The sequence below is a fragment of the Megachile rotundata genome, chromosome 1 (assembly GCF_050947335.1).
Source record: "Megachile rotundata isolate GNS110a chromosome 1, iyMegRotu1, whole genome shotgun sequence".
Lineage (NCBI taxonomy): Eukaryota > Metazoa > Arthropoda > Insecta > Hymenoptera > Megachilidae > Megachile > Megachile rotundata.
Genome location: NC_134983.1, coordinates 2,618,580 through 2,640,076, shown reverse-complemented (window position 1 = coordinate 2,640,076; position 21,497 = coordinate 2,618,580). Strand labels below are relative to the sequence as shown.

General features: G+C 28.5%; 1 protein-coding gene across 4 annotated transcripts in view; it reads left to right on the top strand.

Moving 5' to 3' along the window:
• The window catches only part of LOC100880685 (uncharacterized), a 55,176-nt gene that overhangs the window by 23,147 nt on the left and 10,532 nt on the right, over nt 1–21,497 (top strand). For 2 of the 4 annotated variants that reach the window (XM_076538268.1, XM_012288403.2), the window contains 4 exons: nt 6,600–6,662; nt 9,516–9,863; nt 10,499–10,793; nt 18,992–19,133. In XM_076538268.1, the coding sequence (XP_076394383.1) occupies nt 6,600–6,662; nt 9,516–9,863; nt 10,499–10,793; nt 18,992–19,133 (848 nt within the window). The remainder of the gene's footprint in view (nt 1–6,599; nt 6,663–9,515; nt 9,864–10,498; nt 10,794–18,991; nt 19,134–21,497) is intronic. The other 2 variants (XM_076538259.1, XM_076538277.1) reach the window with 1 other exon arrangement.

Here is a 21,497-nt window from a genome sequence, read left to right as displayed (position 1 = left end):
AAATTATTTAATGTCGACCTTCATGTATTATTTGATCTAACTATATGTATACGAATGATTATATTCACCTGTCGTATCTACATACATATAGGGAAAATTAAGTAGTAAGTTGCTCTCATACGTGCACGCAAGTGTATTTGCATAATAACATTTTTTTTAATTCGCGGATCATCGTATTTTACATTACATAATTGCTGCTAATGAAACTGTGACGATGCAGATCTGAAAATAGCAACAGACTAGTTCTTACTGCACGAGCACACAATAAAGGTTTATTAAGCATACTAATGTGCTGTGTATGCTTTCCCTGTTAATCGGTTCGTCTTGGTATAAGAGAAGTCTTGGACGACATTTATAGTACTCGTTTACAACATGAAATATACTGTTAAGTTCCTCTAATCTGTTACACTTTAAGCTCGGTAAACGAACTCAACTTCTCATAACTGAAAAAGATATTAATTTTTATTTTATCGACGAAAATTCGACGACATGTTTTACATTTATTAGATGCAGGAAATTATTATTAAACTTAATGATTAAAGAGCAAATTTATTTTTTCGAATATACATATAAATTTATTTCATGGATTTACACATGATTCATTATGTAATGTAAATAATGTAATTCGAACTTTTTATATATAATAAGTATATAAATCTGTTTGTAGACGGAAAGCATATTTCACCTTAATATTTTCAAATTGCATATGTTTACAGATGTATCATTAAAGCAATTAAAGGCGTCAGAATTTAATTACTGTGTAATATACTTTGCCATATTTTGGGACTAATGTTCAGTTTGAAATAAAAAATTTTAGATTTAATTCATATGCAAGTACACTCAACGTGCACTTACGAGTACAAACGATTCTCATGTCACTACAGGTGAAACTACAACTGTTGGTCATACTGTATAGAAAGAGATAGATAGAATTTTATGTAGCATTTGAAATTTTACAAACTTGAGCGTTTGTAATGTTGTCAACTTTTAAGTGTGAGAATTTTTAATTTTTTAAATTTCGTTATTCGAGAATCTATAATGCTGCAAATTAATTTGAAAATCTGTAATTTCATAAATTTCGAAATTTGATTATTTGAAAATTTTTATATTACAAAATTTAGGAATTTTAACTTTTTTAATCTTCTATAAATGAGAATACTTCTTTTTTAAATTTTTATGTATAAAAGTTTCTAGATCCTTTTCATGCAATATCACCTAACATACATTGTTTCTCTTTTTCTTCTTTTTCACATTTTCTTTCTTTTTTATATGTAAGACTGCATTTGTCTCTCTTTATAGAATCATGTAATCAATTATCTCGACTTGTAAATTATATAAATACTTCGTACAAAATAAATAATCGAAAATTTACCAAAGTTAATGACACATGTAGAATATTATTAATGACAATACTATATTTACGAATGAAGTATCCAATCCAGATGTTTATATTACAACATTAACAAAATTTCAGTTCTTCAATTCTTGATAATCTTAATTTGTATCTAATAAAAGTACGAACGTAGAAACTAAGCTGTCCACATCGACTTCCAAATGAAAATTTATATTTAGATATACAATGTGCATATCTGATATCGGTATACTCTGAAAATGGTAAGAAATTGAAATATTTTTTCTCGATCTTGTTCAACGTTGATAGTAAATAAGTGCACACAGAAATTGATGCAACTGGTTGACCAGTTTTCTGGTGCGAAAAATATGAAATGCGGCCATAGGATGCGTACTTTACACCTATGTATATATTTTCTATTTTATTTTCGCTAATCTAGATCACATAAACGAAACCTGTAGTATGGCTACCAATCAATTATTTCTCGGAGAAATTGACTTCTATAAGTTTCCTACACTTTCGATTTAACGAGATGACTTCGAATAATTATTTCCTTGGTAACTCGTTCATCATTTACTAAAAATAACAGAACTTGCTTAACAGCTGTAGCATCTAAACAAACTTTGTTCTCTTTAACGAAGTAACATATTCTACAAGGAGAAATGCTTTCTAAATTACTTTAAATACAGAAAAATATATCTTTTCTAATTAATAATTGTTATTGTCATTATCTAATTAATAACTGTAGTTTTGTGTCCTTTTATTTGTGAAAGGAAAAAATTAATAAAAATTGGAATCATTCAATGATAGCAATATTAAACTAAATATAATTCATAATATTGTGTTATCGTACATGTAGAATACGCTCCTTTTAATAAAAAATCTGAATAAATCATCACAGTCGATTTTTTTATACAGTTTTTATACAATTTTTTATACAATTTCAAAAATAACTAATGTACTACTTGTATCTTTCATTAACTTCGACTATTAAAAAATTGATAAATTGATAAGGGTTAAAAAATGTTTTAATAATAATATCAATTTATTTTTAACCTTATTTTTTAACCTCCTTTTTTATCAAACTTTAGAAGAATGCATTGTAAACTAACTTTAAAAAAATAACAATCATAATAGGAAGATTTTTGTGAACAAAACAAAAAAAGTCGCTTCCCTACAAAATACCATATGTAACATTCCAAATAATTAAGAAGAGCATTAAATTTCTTTTAATCCAATGTGTTATAACATTCATACTGCACTTGTACAGATATCAAAATTAACTGGCTTATCTATATTAAAAGGCTTATCTTCATTCAAACTTCTATCCATTAATTTATGGTTTCTTACAAGTTACACCGGTGAGATCGTGATTTCGTTGAGGCTATTGAATTGTCTTCATACTAAATTATATTACCGACCTTAAAGTCTTGCAACTTCACTTTCATGTGCATCGTAGTTGTTATTTTGGTTGGAATCGTTCTAAGCCATATTTATTTAATAGAATAAATAAACATTCGTAATTAATCATCAAATAATAATGAAATTGTTAAGGGGTTTTATGTACCGATACTAAAACAAGAACCGTGTCGACTTTGTTGATTATTTACTGAAAACTGAACTAGAACTTGTAAGCTGCTAGTAGAAATCAGAAATGATACCAAATACCGCCAATATTTTCCAATTTATAGCTTTTCACAGTATTGTCAGTATTACGCAAATACCGAGCCAAATTATATCGTAATGTATTCAGCAAAAAAAAATTTCAACTTAGGGTGGACTTACACCTCTTTCAAAACAAACATTTTTCCAATACCATTAATCACCCAAACTTCCATTGGCCAAATATTAGAGAAAATTAATTTCTTTGTAGATTGCTTACAGATAAAAATATCGTATCAAGTTTTGTCTATTGTTATTATTATTTCTATTTTTTTCAAATAATTACCCCACTTTGAAATTAAATGATGATGAATACCTAATTTTATGATATTTAGTTTTGGGAGACCTTAACACCTAAAATTTTACTGAAAATTGTGTGAAATTAAATTGCGACCGACCTGAATCATTTCCCGTATTATATTTTTTGCATAATGACCAGGAACATATACAGTGAGTAAAAGAAAACTGGTTCCTGGGTCTAAAAAGATTCACCGATGATCGTGTAACTGCCCACATTCGAACAGATACAAATCACGGAAGCGCACTACGTTCAGGATCTCCAGATTACTTATAACATTTTGTTATCATTACGTGTATCTCCTCTTATCCTAGACGTTCCTAATCTAACTGAGCTAGGAATAAGCGTGATTATTTTGCAAATGATGCTCACCGTTACGTTACGACGTGAATTTCAAACAAGCTCGAATCCTTGTACACACGAGCAGCGAGACTAGCCTTCATGTATAAATTGGAAAGTCTTCATTAGCTTTCGTCTCATGTTTATCGATAAAACCAAGAAGGAATTATAATTTTCAATATTGCTACTATACCTGATACGCTATTTATTGATCGCTTAATTAATACTTCGTTAAATTTCGGCTCATTAATATTTATAAGATCAATCCAACTAATTAATCGATTCAATTAACTATAAACTGATTGAAGTATATTCTTTGTTGCATTTCTAATTGACAATTTCACGGTGTTGCATTAAGTTAATTGATTAAATTAATTCTTTAATACGGTGTTATGAATGATAAGTGCGATTCGTTTCTTCAATTACGTTTTAAATGTTAGCATAATAATCAATTTTCAGAATGATAATTGATAATTATTGTTTTTAAAATTCATCAAACTTTCGGTTACTATGTATATGTACATAACGATTCATACATGATAATAAGAATGTGATTATTTTATAAGACCGTAACTCATACTTCCGTAATAATTAGTTTGAGACTAGCTGGTGTAAGTCGAAAACTAATGTAATTTGTGAACATAAAGTATATTTATTATCATAATACTTAAACTGTAAGTTTTATTTAGCTAAAAATGAATGTAGTTAAAGGAGTCATTAACTATTTAGCTACGATTTTAGAGAAGAAAATTGTAAACTTGAACATTTGCAAATCTATAATTTCCGAATTTCTAAATTTTTAAATTTCTAATTTTTCAAATCTTTAAATCCTAAATTTCTGCGTCAAATTCTTAAATTTCTGAAATTCTCATATTTTCAAATCACTAAATTCTCACATCTCTAAACAAACAAATTTTCAAGTATCTAAATTTTCCAAATCGAAACTCTCTAATTCAAAAATTTCTAAATCCCCAATTTTCTGAATTTCTAAGTTTCTGTATCTTCAATTTTTAAATTTTCACATATACAAATACCGAAATTCAAAAATTTCAAAATGAAAATTTCCATATTTTCAAATTCCAAAATTGGAACGTCTATATTTCTACATTTCGAAATTCCCAAAATTAAAAAATATTATATCTGCCCTACATAAACTTGGGCCGTATAATTATTAATATATCGTTCACAGTCAATATATAAGACAACTCCACTTTTTTCAATTCGGCATATTTTTAAGAGTATGAAAAGTAAAGGCCTGAAAACGATAAAAAATATAATAGTTTTAAAAAATTAAACGAGTTCCATTATGAAAAGTTTGCATATCAGCATTGGTGCGATTACTATCTGTAGTTTATGTTGTTTATAATAAGCAATCGTAACATGAGGTTAGTGTGAACAGAAAATGCTGTAATTACTAGAACATTTGTGGACCGGGAAATTTCAACGTCATTACTATCAATTTCACCCACTGGCTGTTTGAATCGTTGTGCAGAGTTTAATTAATTGTGAAGATTTCTTAAACGAATGCTGTTCAAATGTTTGAATTCAATTGAAGAAATTGCCGTTTACGCCTGATTTCACCAATCAAGAGTGTATCTATTTCTGTACATTTAATTTAATGCATTAAATGTAATACATACAATAGAATGATACATATTTATACATAAAATGTTTAATTCAATAGAATTTAATAACGCAAGAGGTTAATGAAACCAACGATAGTTTTAAATTTATTGGAACTATAACGTAATTACATTTCCGAAAAAAGAAATATGTAATTTTCCGAAATATATAATTAACCTTCGAAGATGTAGCTGAAAACAGTGGGGTAAAAGATCGATGTGGTAATTTTTTACCAATAGCTGTAGTTTTATTGCACATGATTTAAATTTAACTGTTTAAAATAAAATATTGTTTAATAGTACTTCAACAGATAGATAAAATTTTTATCTCAATATTTCTGTCAAGAATTGGAAACGATTTTGCAAATTTTCATAGCTACTTGTAAATAATACTTCAATGTAAAAGCTATACTATTTATGAAATGAATATAAAATAAAAATATATTAAAATATTGTAAATTTATGAAAATAATGTTATAAGTATGTTCCAAACTATAGATATATAAAAAAAATAGTAAATTGATTTTCTTGATCTGTTCATTGTGATTTCCTTCTCAAATAAGGTGCAAAATGTGAAATTTTTTATTTAAAGTAAATATTGTTTGATTCTTTTTTATTCTTTCGGAGAAGTGGTTATCTATGCGAAATACAAAGAAAGAACAAAGGATCGTTTAAGTAGGAACAAAAATAATCTTGTCGTTGCTCTACGATCCATGAAAAAGGAATCGGAGAAAGTATAAGTGGAATTTCGCGAACGAGAAACAAACGTTACAGGTTATTCACTTTTCGCGGTACTATAATTCTTTTTTTTCCCGGTTGAGTTGTTCTACTGACCTGCCTAGTTATTTCGATTGCGCTCGAATGAAATTGGTGCATCTCGTCCTTTTTCTCCCTAGAGACTTTACTAATATTTCGAAATAACTTTATACTACCCGTACCGTTGCAACCGACGCACGAAATGGAAAAGTGGATTAAGTTTAATAAAACTACGATATTATCTGGAACGAAGCAAAGTAATCAATATAATTTCCCGTAAAATATTACGGATGCATTGAAAGCGAGTTTTACTTACGAAAGAATTACTACTCCACTTTAATTTGTAAATAACGATTGTAAATAGTGAAAAAACTTATACGTCAATATATTTAGTTCAAATGACTTTTATATTAAATTTATTCAATTTCATAAAATGTAATATTTTAATATTACATATAGGCAATTTTCAAATGCCTAATGAAGTTCGCAAAATACAATTAAAATTTCATATATTCTTGTATGTGTAAGTATTTACACATGTAATGTTTGTTTGCTTTTTCTTTCTTTGTAGGGATATCATTCACAGAGATCGAAATTTGTGGAATCCAGCACAAAAGCAGTGTGGCTTAAATAAGTAAGTCTATTCAAATTTATTTAACACACATATTTACATAGAAAGTTTACAGATTAAATTCCATTGAAATGAGTACTGAAATCATACAATTAGCGAATAAATAATAATACATTCTGTCTATCTAATAAAATTATTACATCGTCTTATTACGATAGAGAAACAAGAATAATTGTGAAATCTCAGTTCTTCGCTTAAACAACATTTCTGTCCATAATTAAATATTTCTTTTGAAGCCAAATAACGTTTTTTGCAAACATTTTTCTAAATAAGAAATAGTTTAGAATATAATTGGGTGATACAATTCTAATGTGACATCCTATATAATATAAAAAATAAATTATTAAATACATTTTGAAGATATAAAATTTGAAAATATTTTTATACAATATTTATAGATTAAATATTAATTTAAAGTATAATATATTACAATATAATATTACACATTATACAATATATATAATATGTATTATACCCTATACACTTTATAACAACGAGCAGAAAATAGTAGCCGCTAACTTCACTCGGTTACATTGTACGTTTTCACAAATTAACATTATTTGTTTTTAGATACTGTAATAAATCATTGCATTACACATTTTAAAACGATATAAGTACATACACACACATAAAACAAGTCCTGCATTTAATAGAGCAAATAGTCTGCACCTGGTGTATATATGTACGGAACTCCAAAGTGACGTAGCACTTGTATTTTTTCCTTCGAAAGTTCAATGTTAGGTCGGGTTCCGGCTCATTGTGATCATGTTAAACCTCACTGAACACGAGAAAATAGCGATCATTATCACCACACCTTCCGCGGGAAATCGTTTACATGCTGCGAACATCGAACTACAACGAAATTTACTTGTACATTTGTTAGAATTTCGGAACTCGAATAGAATAACGTTACTCGGTTGACATTTATCCGAATATCTTGTCAAATGTATATAAATACAATTGTTTTTAATGAATTAACTTTCTTTTTCAATTGCCGAATTCAAATTTACGCGCGCCAATTAGATTTAAGAAATTCGGCAATGGCCAATAGGGAATTTGGGGTAATATTGTTATTAATATCGATTGACTATTCGATCTAGTATATACAGTATCGGCGGTGTTAGAGACCAGAAGGATAATATCGTGTTTTATAGACAAAAAGTCAATCATTTATTTCATTTCAAAAAATGACAGATATAGTAAAAAAACGACGTGGAATAAGATATAGTCGCAGACGAACTGTCAGGTAAGTGTTATATTTTCACCCGTGGAAACGATAAACGTCTTAACCTATTTGTCGCATGTGCTATAAAAGGATAATTCAAATTGACAGCGTCCACGGTGGTTCTTCTGAACCAGTTCGTGTTATACTTTATTCTTGAAGTAGTTACAATGTTTTCTTGCTTTTAACACGATTCCTGTCTTTTTTCGATTTCTGCATTGAATTTATATCATGAAAATAAATCGATCACGTTCTCTTGACGCATTATCGTAACGTTTCGTAAAAAGACGATCGTCGTGCGAATTGTCATCTGTCATGTGCGGATTTCTGTATATTATGTGTCGTAAAATATATATAGTGATTATCATTGTAAGTAATCTTTAAATTGAAATAACGGTAAGTATAAATAATAGTAGTGAAGTGAATTATAAAGGATAAATATCGTGCAGAAATAATGTTTCGACGTAAATGTATAAACGATTACTAAATCGACCACATAAGATACAAAATAAATGAATTAATTTTAACAAATATTAAACAGTGCTTTTCGAAAAATATTTTTAAATATTTATAAGTTGTTAAAAAATAACCGAATTTTTATTATAATCTTTATTAGATAAAAGGAAATCTATTTGTTGCCAGTTTTGTATAAATATCGTGTAACGATAATTTATTACCTAATATTAATATGTGTAATAAATATACATATTATTAAAGTTTGATATATTTACAAAATAATATTTAGCAATTATACTATTAATTTACATTACTGATTCTATTGTTACTTTTAATTTAAGAAGAAATTTTTTAATAAATATTTCAGCCATAATTTGTCATATACAATTAACATACTATATAAATAAATAAATTTCATACTTTATGGACATCTAATATACAATTATAACGTTAATTAGTATTTTTAAAATGGTGCAGTTATGTATAATACATGTATTTGTAATACTTTTTAGTATTATTTATACTGTTATTATTTCTATTTTTTCAATAGATGTTTTGGAATTATAATATTATATAACATTCCAAACTTATTTAGTAGTTAATAATTATACTCCTAATGTGTATTTTAAATATGGTGCTACTGTAATCAGTATTCTCATAACAGTTTTTTTGTATCATTCATAATATGGTACAAAAATATATACAATAATTTATATAACTAAGATATATATTTTTAGAATATTTTAATACCCGGTTTTTGCAATTATTTCCTTTATAAATATTTTATAATAGTAATTTACATTGTAATATAAACCTACAATATTCATATAATATTTTATACTATTTACAAGTATTTAATAATATTTTTAATTTATATTTTGTACACAATATTGCTACATATATTCATCCCTTAACTGATTAGATCTATTAAACCCAATAATTCTCATATTTTTAAATATAATTTAGCTAGTCAAAATAAAATAATAAATATAAAACAGTACTATATTCTTTAATTACTTGTAAATTTTTAAACTTCAACAACACTGTACCATCTACACAATAAAATAATGCTGTCGTATCAATTATGAATTACTTATAATTACTTATAATATTATAATTAAACTTATAGTAGTGTCTTCATAAATAATAATTTAGAATACCGTTTTCTTTGATTTTAGCGAATCTTACCGTAATGCTTTGCAAGCATTCATAGATCGTAGACGATTTTCTGACGACGTGGAGACGGAAGCACCGACCAGCCCGGATAAAAAAAGAGTCGATCTTTTAACCAAAACTAATAACAATAAGTATGACAATGAACGTAAATTGTATGAACCGATATCTCTTATACCGGGTGTGCCGCACATACCGCCGTCAGAAATTTTCGAAATCGGATGGGTAGCTGGTACAGAAGATCGATATCTGGAATTAATTTTTGCCGAGTGGCAAAATACTAGAGTTTCTCTGAAGAGGCATTCGCATCCAGAGTGCAGAGACGCTGTGAAAGCAGATTTAGATGTACTTTCGTAAGTATCACTCTTAAAATAAAATTATTGAAATTACCAATTGAGGTAAAAGAATACTCTTTTATGAGAAGTATACATATTTATGAAATTGTATATTTCTTTATAAGAATAACATATATTTAAAAAATTGTACATTTCTTTACTCGTTTGAATCGTATACGTACTATTCATGATAAAAGATATGAAAACAATCTTATACATTAACATGTTAAGTTTGTTTATATCTCTGTATAATTAATAGTCAAATGCTTTTGAGCAATAGATAGTATACAATATTGTCCTACTTCATTATACTTACAATTATCATTTACACGTCAAAATACATGTTAAATTATGCCTATAATTGAGTTGCAGCTTTGAATTATAGATATATCTTTAAACCTGCCTGTAGTAACGTTTTAAAAATAAGTCAAAATATCCTTTCATCTGCCTTTCTAGAGTTAATGTTTTTTATCTCTTGCCTTAATAATTATCAAATAAAAACTACGCATTCATTCAAAAAAAGTTCGGAAAAAATTTCTTAAATTTGTTCTAATTTTTAAATTCCTTCTGCATACTTCCTATTCTCTTCTTTAATAAAAGAAACAAGTAATTTTTCATATTATTTTTATTTTGTCTCATTTTTTGTTCGTTAGAGAAATACGTCATCCAAATGTGCTGCTATTGATGGCCAGTACTTACACAGACGACCATGGTTTAGTGTCAATTTTTGAATCCATTGATTGTACCCTTTATCATTATCTACATGATCAGGGTGAACGAATATCTATACAAGGTATCGCGAGATGCGGAGGAAGACTATCCGATGCTTTAAGACATTCTCACATGCGCGGATACGTGCATACTGCCATCAACTCGCATTGCGTCTATTTGGCTTCTAATGGTATCGTTAAACTCGGTGGATGGGAATTGGCGATGCACGTCAATAGCGTAAGTATATATCTTCATTTCTTTATTGCATTTTACTTTGCCGCTTGATTTGTTTAATTACTTTAACAATACAGTGTATTGCGTTTCGCGTTTACTCGTTTGCGTGAGGTCGCATATCCGCGCTCGTCTTTGGACGGCCGGATTCATACAAGCCTATCCCTATCTACAGTATGTTGCATAAGTATACAACACCCTACAAGGATGACTTTTTATTATTGAAATTAAATTGGAGAATTCTTTTAAAAAATAACTATTCTTCATTTACGATCAATTGGGACAGTAGTCCTTTTTTTTAACAAAATATCAACTATTCGGAACGATTGTGTTTCAGCGCTCTCAGATTACAAATGTTCTGAAAGATAGTGGACCTTCGGATCACAATTGCCTTCATATAGGTCATCACAATCTTTTGTTTTTATTAATCTGAGTTCTCGGCTGAAAATTATGACCAATATTTTTGAAGTATTAATTCGTAATGTGTAAACAAGTTATGTAAAGAAATTAGCGCGTTAACTTAAATATTCGTTTAGGAAAAACTGCTTTATTATATTTTATTAACAAAAATATAAAACTTAATAACTTATCGCGTTCCCATTACCACTAATTACAGAGAAAATTTTATTTGGCATACTACTAATAAATTTTTATACTATATTTCCCCGTACATTGTTTCATTGGTCTAGAATCATTGTTACAAGTTCTAATTTATCCATGTCTGTGTATGTACGATTATTTGAACAAATTTTTCGTAGCAATATTTACAAATTTTCTATAAAATTAACATCAGTAAATTGCAAGTCATTGCAATATCGGAATGTTATTTTCGTCAAACCGTCTTAATATACGTGCAGATTCGTGAACCGATACATTATCCTGCATGAAAATTATTATTCTGTCCAATAGGACTTTAAATAATTTTCTAATATGTTGGTATAATTATTACTGTTCATTTTGTGGAAAATAAATGCTATGGTACTTTTTCCTTGAATCAAGAAACACGCTCGAAACATAATTAAGCAACTACCAAAGTTGCGTTTTGAAAAATATTTCACATCTTTTCGCTTATCGTTCTAATATAAACTCCAATATAAAATATAATATAATAATATAATTCCAATATAAATCCGCCTGGCCCATCTAGATTATATTTTTGTTCGTCATTAAATATAACCTACAAAACATAAATTGTAACTATAAAACATTCGTTTCGTACAAAATAAATATACATATTTTTACCTACATTTTTCCAATCTGTACTCATGCTTACTTCAGCAAATGAATTCACTGATTCATCTTCCATTTTCCATTACGACGCCGTTGTCATTTTCGCTCTAATAATGTGTAGAGAAGTTATAATGATTCAGTGAAGAGTATTTTTTGCAACATTTAATTTCCAATCATCTCGCAGTTGAATCAGTGACATTGTTGAATTAAAAAAATCAGTTTTGGAGAGCAACTTGCATGTTTCATTTCACCATGACTATGTCTTTACCAACATAATCGGCAATAGCTCTTCTTGAACAATCTACTTGTTTCGCGATGTAATTGTAACCTTTGTTTTCGATACGAAAAGTATTAATCATAGCTTTTTCTCTTTAAGAAAGTTCTTTTCCGTGAGGCATTTCACCTTCTAACCTTTACAAACGATTCTTTCGAATGGAAAATGAAATAAATAAACACAAAAATAAAAAGAATTTACAAAGTCAGTACATTTAAGTATAAAAATCAGGTTTTATGAAATACAGCTTAATATTTATGTTAGTACGTCAATTTTATTTTACATAATTTATTTTTTATACATTACGAATTAATACTGACAGCTCAAGTCATCAAAAGTATGTGGGGTGAACATTTGTGCAACGTACTGTAATAAGTGCTCTATCATTTTACGGAGGTATAAAATGTTCCATAAAAAAACATGTCGTAATCCTTTAACAATCTTCCTAATATTTTTCTTATCTATCGTGTGCTTATTTATTTAGAAATGAATACCATGATAGACAAATTTATAATGAAATTTATATTCACAAATCATTCTGTGCATTTATATCTAATTATGTTAAAGATTGTTTCCCTGGTGGTTTTTGAAAATACCGTGGATGTATAGTCAAACGAAAAAATACGTAAGAGTTAATTAAAATCGTGAGGAAATTTTTAATTCATTTAGTAGAATATTTTAAACAACTTTAATATACAACTATTTTTATTATGTGATATTTAATATACTGTATTAAGCTTCTTTGTGTAAAAAATATTTTTAACAGTAAGTGACGTTATTATCGCTTTACGTGTGGTGATCATCAAAGTTCTGGCTCCAGATTATTATTTTCAACCCCTTCGTTTTTCCTCCATTGTCGGTCATAAAGAACTCTACTTACTTTTACTGAGAAATGATTAACGTTGAAGCCAATTAGATGCAATTCAAGCAGTTGTCATTTGAACATTTCAATTTTATTAAATAACAAAATAATTCATTACTTTTGTTTTCAAACCTTAAATCAGACACGCGTATTGAAATAAATATTCAGAATCAATTTAATAATAACAGTCATCTTTACGAATTAATTGTTTAATTTATTTATAACTTGGAAAGACAATATCCATATTAATTGGTGACCCCGACGTTATAAATTAAAAAATGTGCGAGATAACAATAATTATTGAAAACAAAACGAAGAAATATTCCATACACCAGAACCCAAGTGGTGTAGACCTTAACAATATCCACAAATAATTAACCAATTCAACGAGGAACTCATTCACAGCAAAATGTCAACATGTCTGTTCCGAAGGCTACTGTTAAAACCGCTTGTCTTGTAAAGCTGCTGCATTTCTCCAAGGAAAATTCAACTTTATGGTTTAAGCAAGTTGAAGCTTTTTTTAGTAGCCCAAATTGTGAGCGATGAATCGAAATTTACATATGTTATAGTGAACATGGAACAATCCATTTTGCCAATAGTCTCTGATATCTTAGAAACATTTCCGGATTTCGTGAAATACGAAGCTTTTAAAAGCAAAATGACAGGAGTTTTAAATGAAACTAACAAATCAAGACTTCGAAGACTTCTTCATAAACGAGAATTAGAAGATAAAAAATGCTCGGTTTTTCTACAAAAAATGAGACATCTTTCATCAGATGAGTGTAACGATTCAGTTCTAAGAAGTTTGTATCTGGAGCAAATGCCATCAAATGAACGAACAATCTTGAAAATTAGTGAAATAACTGATTTTACAAAATTAGCTCATTAGGCAGATATAATTTAAAAAATAACACGTTCCGGTAGTGTTGCAACAATCGATCCAATTTTTTCTCCATCGTATCATTTTGTTGTTAGTAAAGATTCATTATCAAAAGAAGTTACAGAATTAGAAATTATAAGTGTTAGTGGTAATAGAGGTGGAAACAGAACTTTCTGGAAAAATCGGGACCGTTCAAATTTTAGAAGACGTTATTTTGGGAATAACAATATTAACCAGAATTTTCATCAAATGTGCTTTTTCCACAAAAGATTTGATACTTCAGCTTGGAAATGTCAGCAGCCTGGCAGTTACCTGCAACAAGAGGCAAACTCAATCGGCCATCATCAGTAAAGACGGTTGGCGATGGTACTGATCAGAAAAGCCGTCTTTTTGTCGCTGTCCGCACTTATGGGACAAGATTTTGAGTAAACATCGATATTGACGGTTCAATTTTGCTAAAATCAGAATGCAAAGGTCCACTTTAAATTATACGCAGCAAATAACTCAGTTATCGATACTTCTGGCGTTTTGACTCGAACAGTCGATTTAGGTGTTCGACGTATTTTCAAATGACAATTACTTGAATCACGTCTAATTGGCTTCAACATTAATAATTTAGCAATAAAACTAACTACAGTTTTTCATGACTGACGGCGAAGAAAAAGTAAAGGGGTTGAAAATATTCTTGATCAACAACTTTGATGATCACCACATACATGCAAACTTTCAATAAGATTTTCTTTAAATCTTAATATTTTCTTTTGTTTGAACAAATGTATATAGAGATATCTTCTTAACGTGTGTTATAAACGAGGACAATGCTAAGGTTAACTGTACTGTCTTACTTTTTTGACAATTATTATATATCACTTCTATGTATTGGTACGTAGAAGTCTGTACAAGTTAATTTTATGGCATGTGTGCTGCTTCGTACTGCGTTTTGCTATTTAGGAGAAATGATCATTGAGCGGTGGAGGTGAATGTTTCCATACATCATATAAAGTTTGATTTGAATATAACAAATTGATATATTTTAATACTTATTTTTATGGTCCAAAATGGAACGTAATATAACCGAAGTATGGATGTTTCCGTTGATTACAATGTCCTCAATAATCAGTTTTAAATATGCTTCCGGCTTCCATGAAAGTAAAAATTACGTTAGTTGTACAGATTTTCTGGTATTCTAAAGGAAAATTATAAAATTCTAAAACGAATTTGTTCAGAATAGAAATATTTAAAATCAAAATTAAACGTTTTAAATTTAAAGTAAAGAATGATTAAACTAAACTAAATCTATACGATTGAGTAATTTTATACAAGAAAAAAATTCTTAGACCATTTAAATCTCCATTGCCTTGTGTGCATTATATTTCAAGTAGTTTTATATAACTGCAATTGGAAAAATCTAATTAGGTTAAAATTGTCGAAATTTATCATTTATTCAAAAAATTAAAGATGAAAAATAAAAAAACTCATTCTCGTAATATACTATGTTAATGCCAGAAAGGTAAAAAGATTCTACAAATTCAAGAAGCGATTTATCGATTGAGTTGATAACTCAATGCACAGTATATTATATCGTCACTTTCAGTATTTTCGAAAAAAAAAAACAGATTTTATGATTCAATGTTACTTTACATTGTATTAAATAAATAAATATATTATATTAATTATTATATTGATTATTTGTATATGTCATACAGTTGTAATTTATATTCAATTAGCCATATAAATTAGAATTTACATTGTTATAAACGTTTGTATAATTAGAATAATAAATTAATAGATTTACAATAAACAAAAATATTCTTTTCTAAATATGTAGAAAGTAAATATCATTGTAGCTTTTATACCTTTGCATCTTTATTGAAATTAAGACCTTAGTTAATTATTGAAATCAGGTCAAATAACTTGAAATACTGCCGACTTGTTTAGTGACGTAATGAAGGTTGATGAGAAATGACAGAAAATAATAAAAAAGAAAGTGAAAATTAATATATCGTATAATAAAATTTGCAACTAAATTTATTCCGAAAGAAGCAAACAAAGTTGATCGGCCTAATAATATAATTTCCATGATTATCTTTTTGAGACTCTATTTACATTTCATAATGTTTTTCAGTATACCGCAAAGGAAATTTGCAGTTTTTAATAAAGTAAACAAAAAGCTGTTTTATAATTCTATAAATACCTTGAGATTAAATTTTATTTACATCATTGTACAAAATAATAGATAGATTCTCCACCACTGAAATTTCTTATAATTTTTCAAAACATATTATTCTCTAACTATTTCGTGACTGATATATATAAATGGCTAAAATTGAATAGACGTAACGTCATATCCGTCTTTTCATTGTTACATCCAACGGTATTTCGCAGCAGGAAATTGTGAGCGTTGTTTCTCACAAAAATGTCCAGTTTTGAATGAAATCACTGTATCGTGACATTCTTAATTACATTCAACGGCTGAAGCATGAAGCTTCACCATACAGTTCAGAGCCTCATGTGTAATTTAGGAAAATGAATTAGCTAAATAAATAAAACACTGAACGGATGTAAATCGTTATTTTGTTCAGTTATTTTTAATTAACACTTGGTATGTCACATTTTTCATTTTGGAAGACGTGTGAATTTTTACATTTTGTCAGTTATTTTATTCAGTACCATTTTACGTTATAAATTATAAATACTTTTGTTAAAGATATGAAATCTTGCTCAACAAGTTATGGTAAAACATAAAATTCGTATACTAGATATATTGAATAAATTACTAACAATAAGTGCAAGGTTTTTTCATAATTGTATTAAACTTGTATTAAAAATATAATTGAAGTATTTCATTTTGTTACAATAATTAATCGCCACTAATTTAATATTGTGTTATGTCAAAAGCCTTTATTTATAGTCATCTGAAATTTTATTTATTTAAATATGTTATATTTTCCGGTTAAAATAAATTTGGCAATTGAAATTTTTGTTGATAATCAACCTAAATTTACTTTCTCAAATCTGTAATTTTCAAGTTAAAATTCCCAGCTTTTAAAATAAAATAAGGATAGAAAATAACTAAAAACTAATTATTTTAAGTTTTATCGCTTACTGAAACGATCACTCGCTAAGATTCTCAAATTATTGATGTTGTACAAGTTACAGCGCAAGTATGAATTGTTTATCAGTCTCTTAATTCACCCTTTTTATCAAAACTAATGTTTAAGTACTTTCTCTATCACTGGAAGTAGATATACGCTATCATTTTATAACATGATACTGACTACAAGCAAGATGGAATAATTCATATTATGGAAGTTCTCCTAATTGTGCAACACTTAAATTTTATCTCGATAGTTAAATTAGCGGTTTTCAGTTAACCGCTGATATTAGTCAATTAACAGGATTCCAATCGGCATGACGTTAATTGCTTCGAATAGCACGTACGAAAGCAAAGAAGAAATCGTGATCATAAATTTTATGAGGTAACACAGAAAGCAACAAGGATTAGAATGGTGGGAATTAATTTATCTAACGTCTACGTGCAAGATCCAGAATAATTTCTGTGAACTTTACACGATTTTCAATAGGCTTTCACGCCCAATTCTCACGATTTTTCTTTCACAGACGCGATTAACATTGCGATATACCAGGAAGTGAAATACTAAAGATAATTTTAATATTTGATCCTTAGGAACACTGAAGGAGGTCCAATATCTCTTAAATTATAAACTTTAATTTTCTTTTCTTTTATATGAAATAACTCGTACAGATTCCTGTTAATTTGATTTGATTAGATAGTAATTACTGTTGAAAGCGAGGAAATCCGTGGTCGAATAAAGTGTCGTAATAAATTATATATAGAACCAGTAAACTATTTATTCAAGAACGATTACAAAAAGCACAATCAAATTACGTGAGGAAAATTAGAGAACAAAATTGAAACAAAACATGCGAATGTAAGAAGAAATATTAATGATGATTAATTCCGTTAGATGGAGACAAATGTAAATGTTAATTCGTGCATCGCTTTTATCACCAATAATTACATTTGATGTTTGCATACGAACAAATTAGATATACTCATTTTTTATGCACTTAGGATATGGGAATATACATATCTAGAAATATTTTCTTAATTTTCGTAAAATTGTAATTACATTTAGTTTTTAAATATTATAAAGTTATTCAACTGCATTATTACATTATTGTTTACAGTATTATTTCTTAAGATTGCAGTGGGTTATTCAATTTATTTTCAAACAATTTTTGAGAATTATATTCAATGATGCAGGACCATATTTACAAATGTTTTTTAATATGTAACTATGCTGTACACAGAAATAATAATTATATGAATAAAAACAGTATTAACTGTTTATCAAAGTACTTAAGTATAACATTATTATTATTAAATAAAAGATACAATATTATTATTTACTGATTAGCTATTAATAACAGCTCAAAGTATGCGATTGTTGATAAAAAATTAAAAAGAAATTATATTTATCGGAAAAGTTAAAATATTATTTAAAATTTAGAATGTTTGCATTAATTGTCCCTACATAGATCTCAGATTTGGTCAAGAAAAGTATCTAAAAATGTGTACATTATTTTTTATATAAAGTTTTGTTAAATTAAGTTGAAAATGATGTAATAAGTACATATATAATTTCAAAATTCCTGTAATTTTAATTTACATTTTTCTCTATAAAAGCTAATAAAAATATGAACTTTAAAACATTGAAATCACAAAGATGATACTCAAACAAGGATACCAGTTATAGAATTAGAGAGAAATTTTTTTCTGTTGTTTATATAAAAAATAATAATATTATTCTTAAACATCTTTCTCTATCTAAATTTTAAGACAATTACAAGTTCCACATGCTCATAACACCATTTCATATCGTTATTATCTTTATTTTGTTTTTATTTTTATTATTTTTTTGTTTTGCTCACAGCCAAAACAGGACAGAGAATACGAAGAACGTTTAAGAACTGAAATTTTCCGTTGGCAAGCACCAGAACTTTTTCATAGTTACGAGCCACGAAAAGAGAGCGATATATATGGACTAACTCTGTTGATCTGGGAAATGTGTACAAGTAAGTTTTCAATTAACTTGTTTTTCACTATAAGAAACATTTAGGGATTTCATTTCTTCAGGCATGACTTTTTTCATAATTAAAAGGATATGTCTGATTATTTATATGAGAAGTAGTTTAATAATACTGAATTTTATAAGAAGATGTTATTGTAGTGCATCAGTGTTATTTTTTTATTGAAGAAATATATACACTGCTCAAAAGAAATATGGCATAGAAAAATTTTAGGCAAAAATTGGCCAAATTTGACTGACGATAACTCCGTGAAAAATCATCGCAAAGTTATGCTCTTTTTTTCAAATTAAAGCTTGAGATCTCTATTTTAAGACCCTGTAGTTTGATTTTAGATTTGATGCATCACTACCACAATAACACCGTAAATGTGAGATCATGTTTGCAATATTGAAAATTACAAAGTTTGACGAAATGCATGGACTTGCCACATTTTTTTTTGGTGATACTGTTTACAGCAGCATAAAGTACAAACCTTCATCTTTAATTTCCAGTATGTGAAAAACCGCTACCATTTTTTCCCGCAAAGATACAGAACTTTAAAGAAACCCTTGCATTTATGGCATATACCGCGGGCATTAGCATTACCCGACATGCACCTCGGAGAGGTTGCTGGACAGATTTTGCACATCACATGGCTCTGACAAGAACCTATTTTTGTATATATTTGTGTGTGAGTATCTGTGTGTGTGTATGTTTGAATTCTAATAACGCGTGTTTCCTCCGCGTTGTTGAATTATCCCTTGCAGCCTATTATTCATGTTAATGCAAGCCCTAATTTCTTTTTGTGGAATGTCATTCCAAAATTGAGTTAAGACTTGAGACAAGTCTTACAGATTGGCAGGTTGTCTTGTTAAATTTCTGTAGGGTTCGAATCTGGACTTACTGTAGGATGTGGAAGCAATCGAATTGAATTGGGACTGCAAAATTCGAGAATGATTCTCAACGAGGTTTCTCGACGATAATTCATACACACACACAGATACTCACACACAAATATATACAAAAATAGGTTCTTGTCAGAGCCATGTGATGTGCAAAATCTGTCCAGCAACCTCTCCGAGGTGCATGTCGGGTAATGCTAATGCCCGCGGTATATGCCATAAATGCAAGGGTTTCTTTAAAGTTCTGTATCTTTGCGGGAAAAAATGGTAGCGGTTTTTCACATACTGGAAATTAAAGATGAAGGTTTGTACTTTATGCTGCTGTAAACAGTATCACCAAAAAAAAATGTGGCAAGTCCATGCATTTCGTCAAACTTTGTAATTTTCAATATTGCAAACATGATCTCACATTTACGGTGTTATTGTGGTAGTGATGCATCAAATCTAAAATCAAACTACAGGGTCTTAAAGTAGAGATCTCAAGCTTTAATTTGAAAAAAAGAGCATAACTTTGCGATGATTTTTCACGGAGTTATCGTCAGTCAAATTTGGCCAATTTTTGCCTAAAATTTTTCTATGCCATATTTCTTTTGAGCAGTGTATATATATATATATACATGTATATGTATTACTAGCCTATACTCGAGTGAAAAGTAGGATTGCTTTGGATAAGCACCAGAGTGGAGGGAGGAGCTTGTCACTGTTTATTTTTCATTTTAGAGTATCAAATTTTCAAGTCCCTGAATTTCCTACGTTTACATTTGCAAAATATCAAATTATCTATCAAATCTCTAATTCTCAAATTTTTAAAACCTCAAATTTCCATATTCATAAATTTATAAACTATCAATTCTAAAATTACCACATTTTTAGATCTCCAAACTGCTGAATTTTCAAATTTCCATATCCTCAAATTCTCAAATTTTCAAATCTTCAAATCCTCCAATTTCTTCTTATTGTCAAGTCTCAGGTTCGTACATGGTCCTAATTCGATGGCTAGGGACTCTACTTACACCGCACTTATACCACACGTACTTACACCGCATTTTTCCGAAGAGCTTATTTCAAAATTATATCAAGGGTTTACTTCAAACTCACCGTTTGACTAAATCATATGATTTCAAAAACTTTGTAAAGTGTCTTTCTATAAAATTGTGGATTAGAATAATAACTGTTCATATATAACCCTGCAAAATATAATTGTAAAGGTGTTAAAATTTAGCTTGAAACATGCAAAAAAAAAACAGTGTATAGCAACCTTATTACACTCTCGTGGGTTCCTTTGAACGTATTATGATTTTATTCCTTTAGTGCAGCGATTTCCGACCCTTTTCGTGCATGGACTTTTTTAACGTAATGGTTGCCTTTATTGACCCCTCTTAAAAGAATAGTTTTCTTTTACCAACCCTTTTTAAAAGAATGGTTTACTTCAATGTCCCCCTTACACTTTTTCCCATAATACATATAC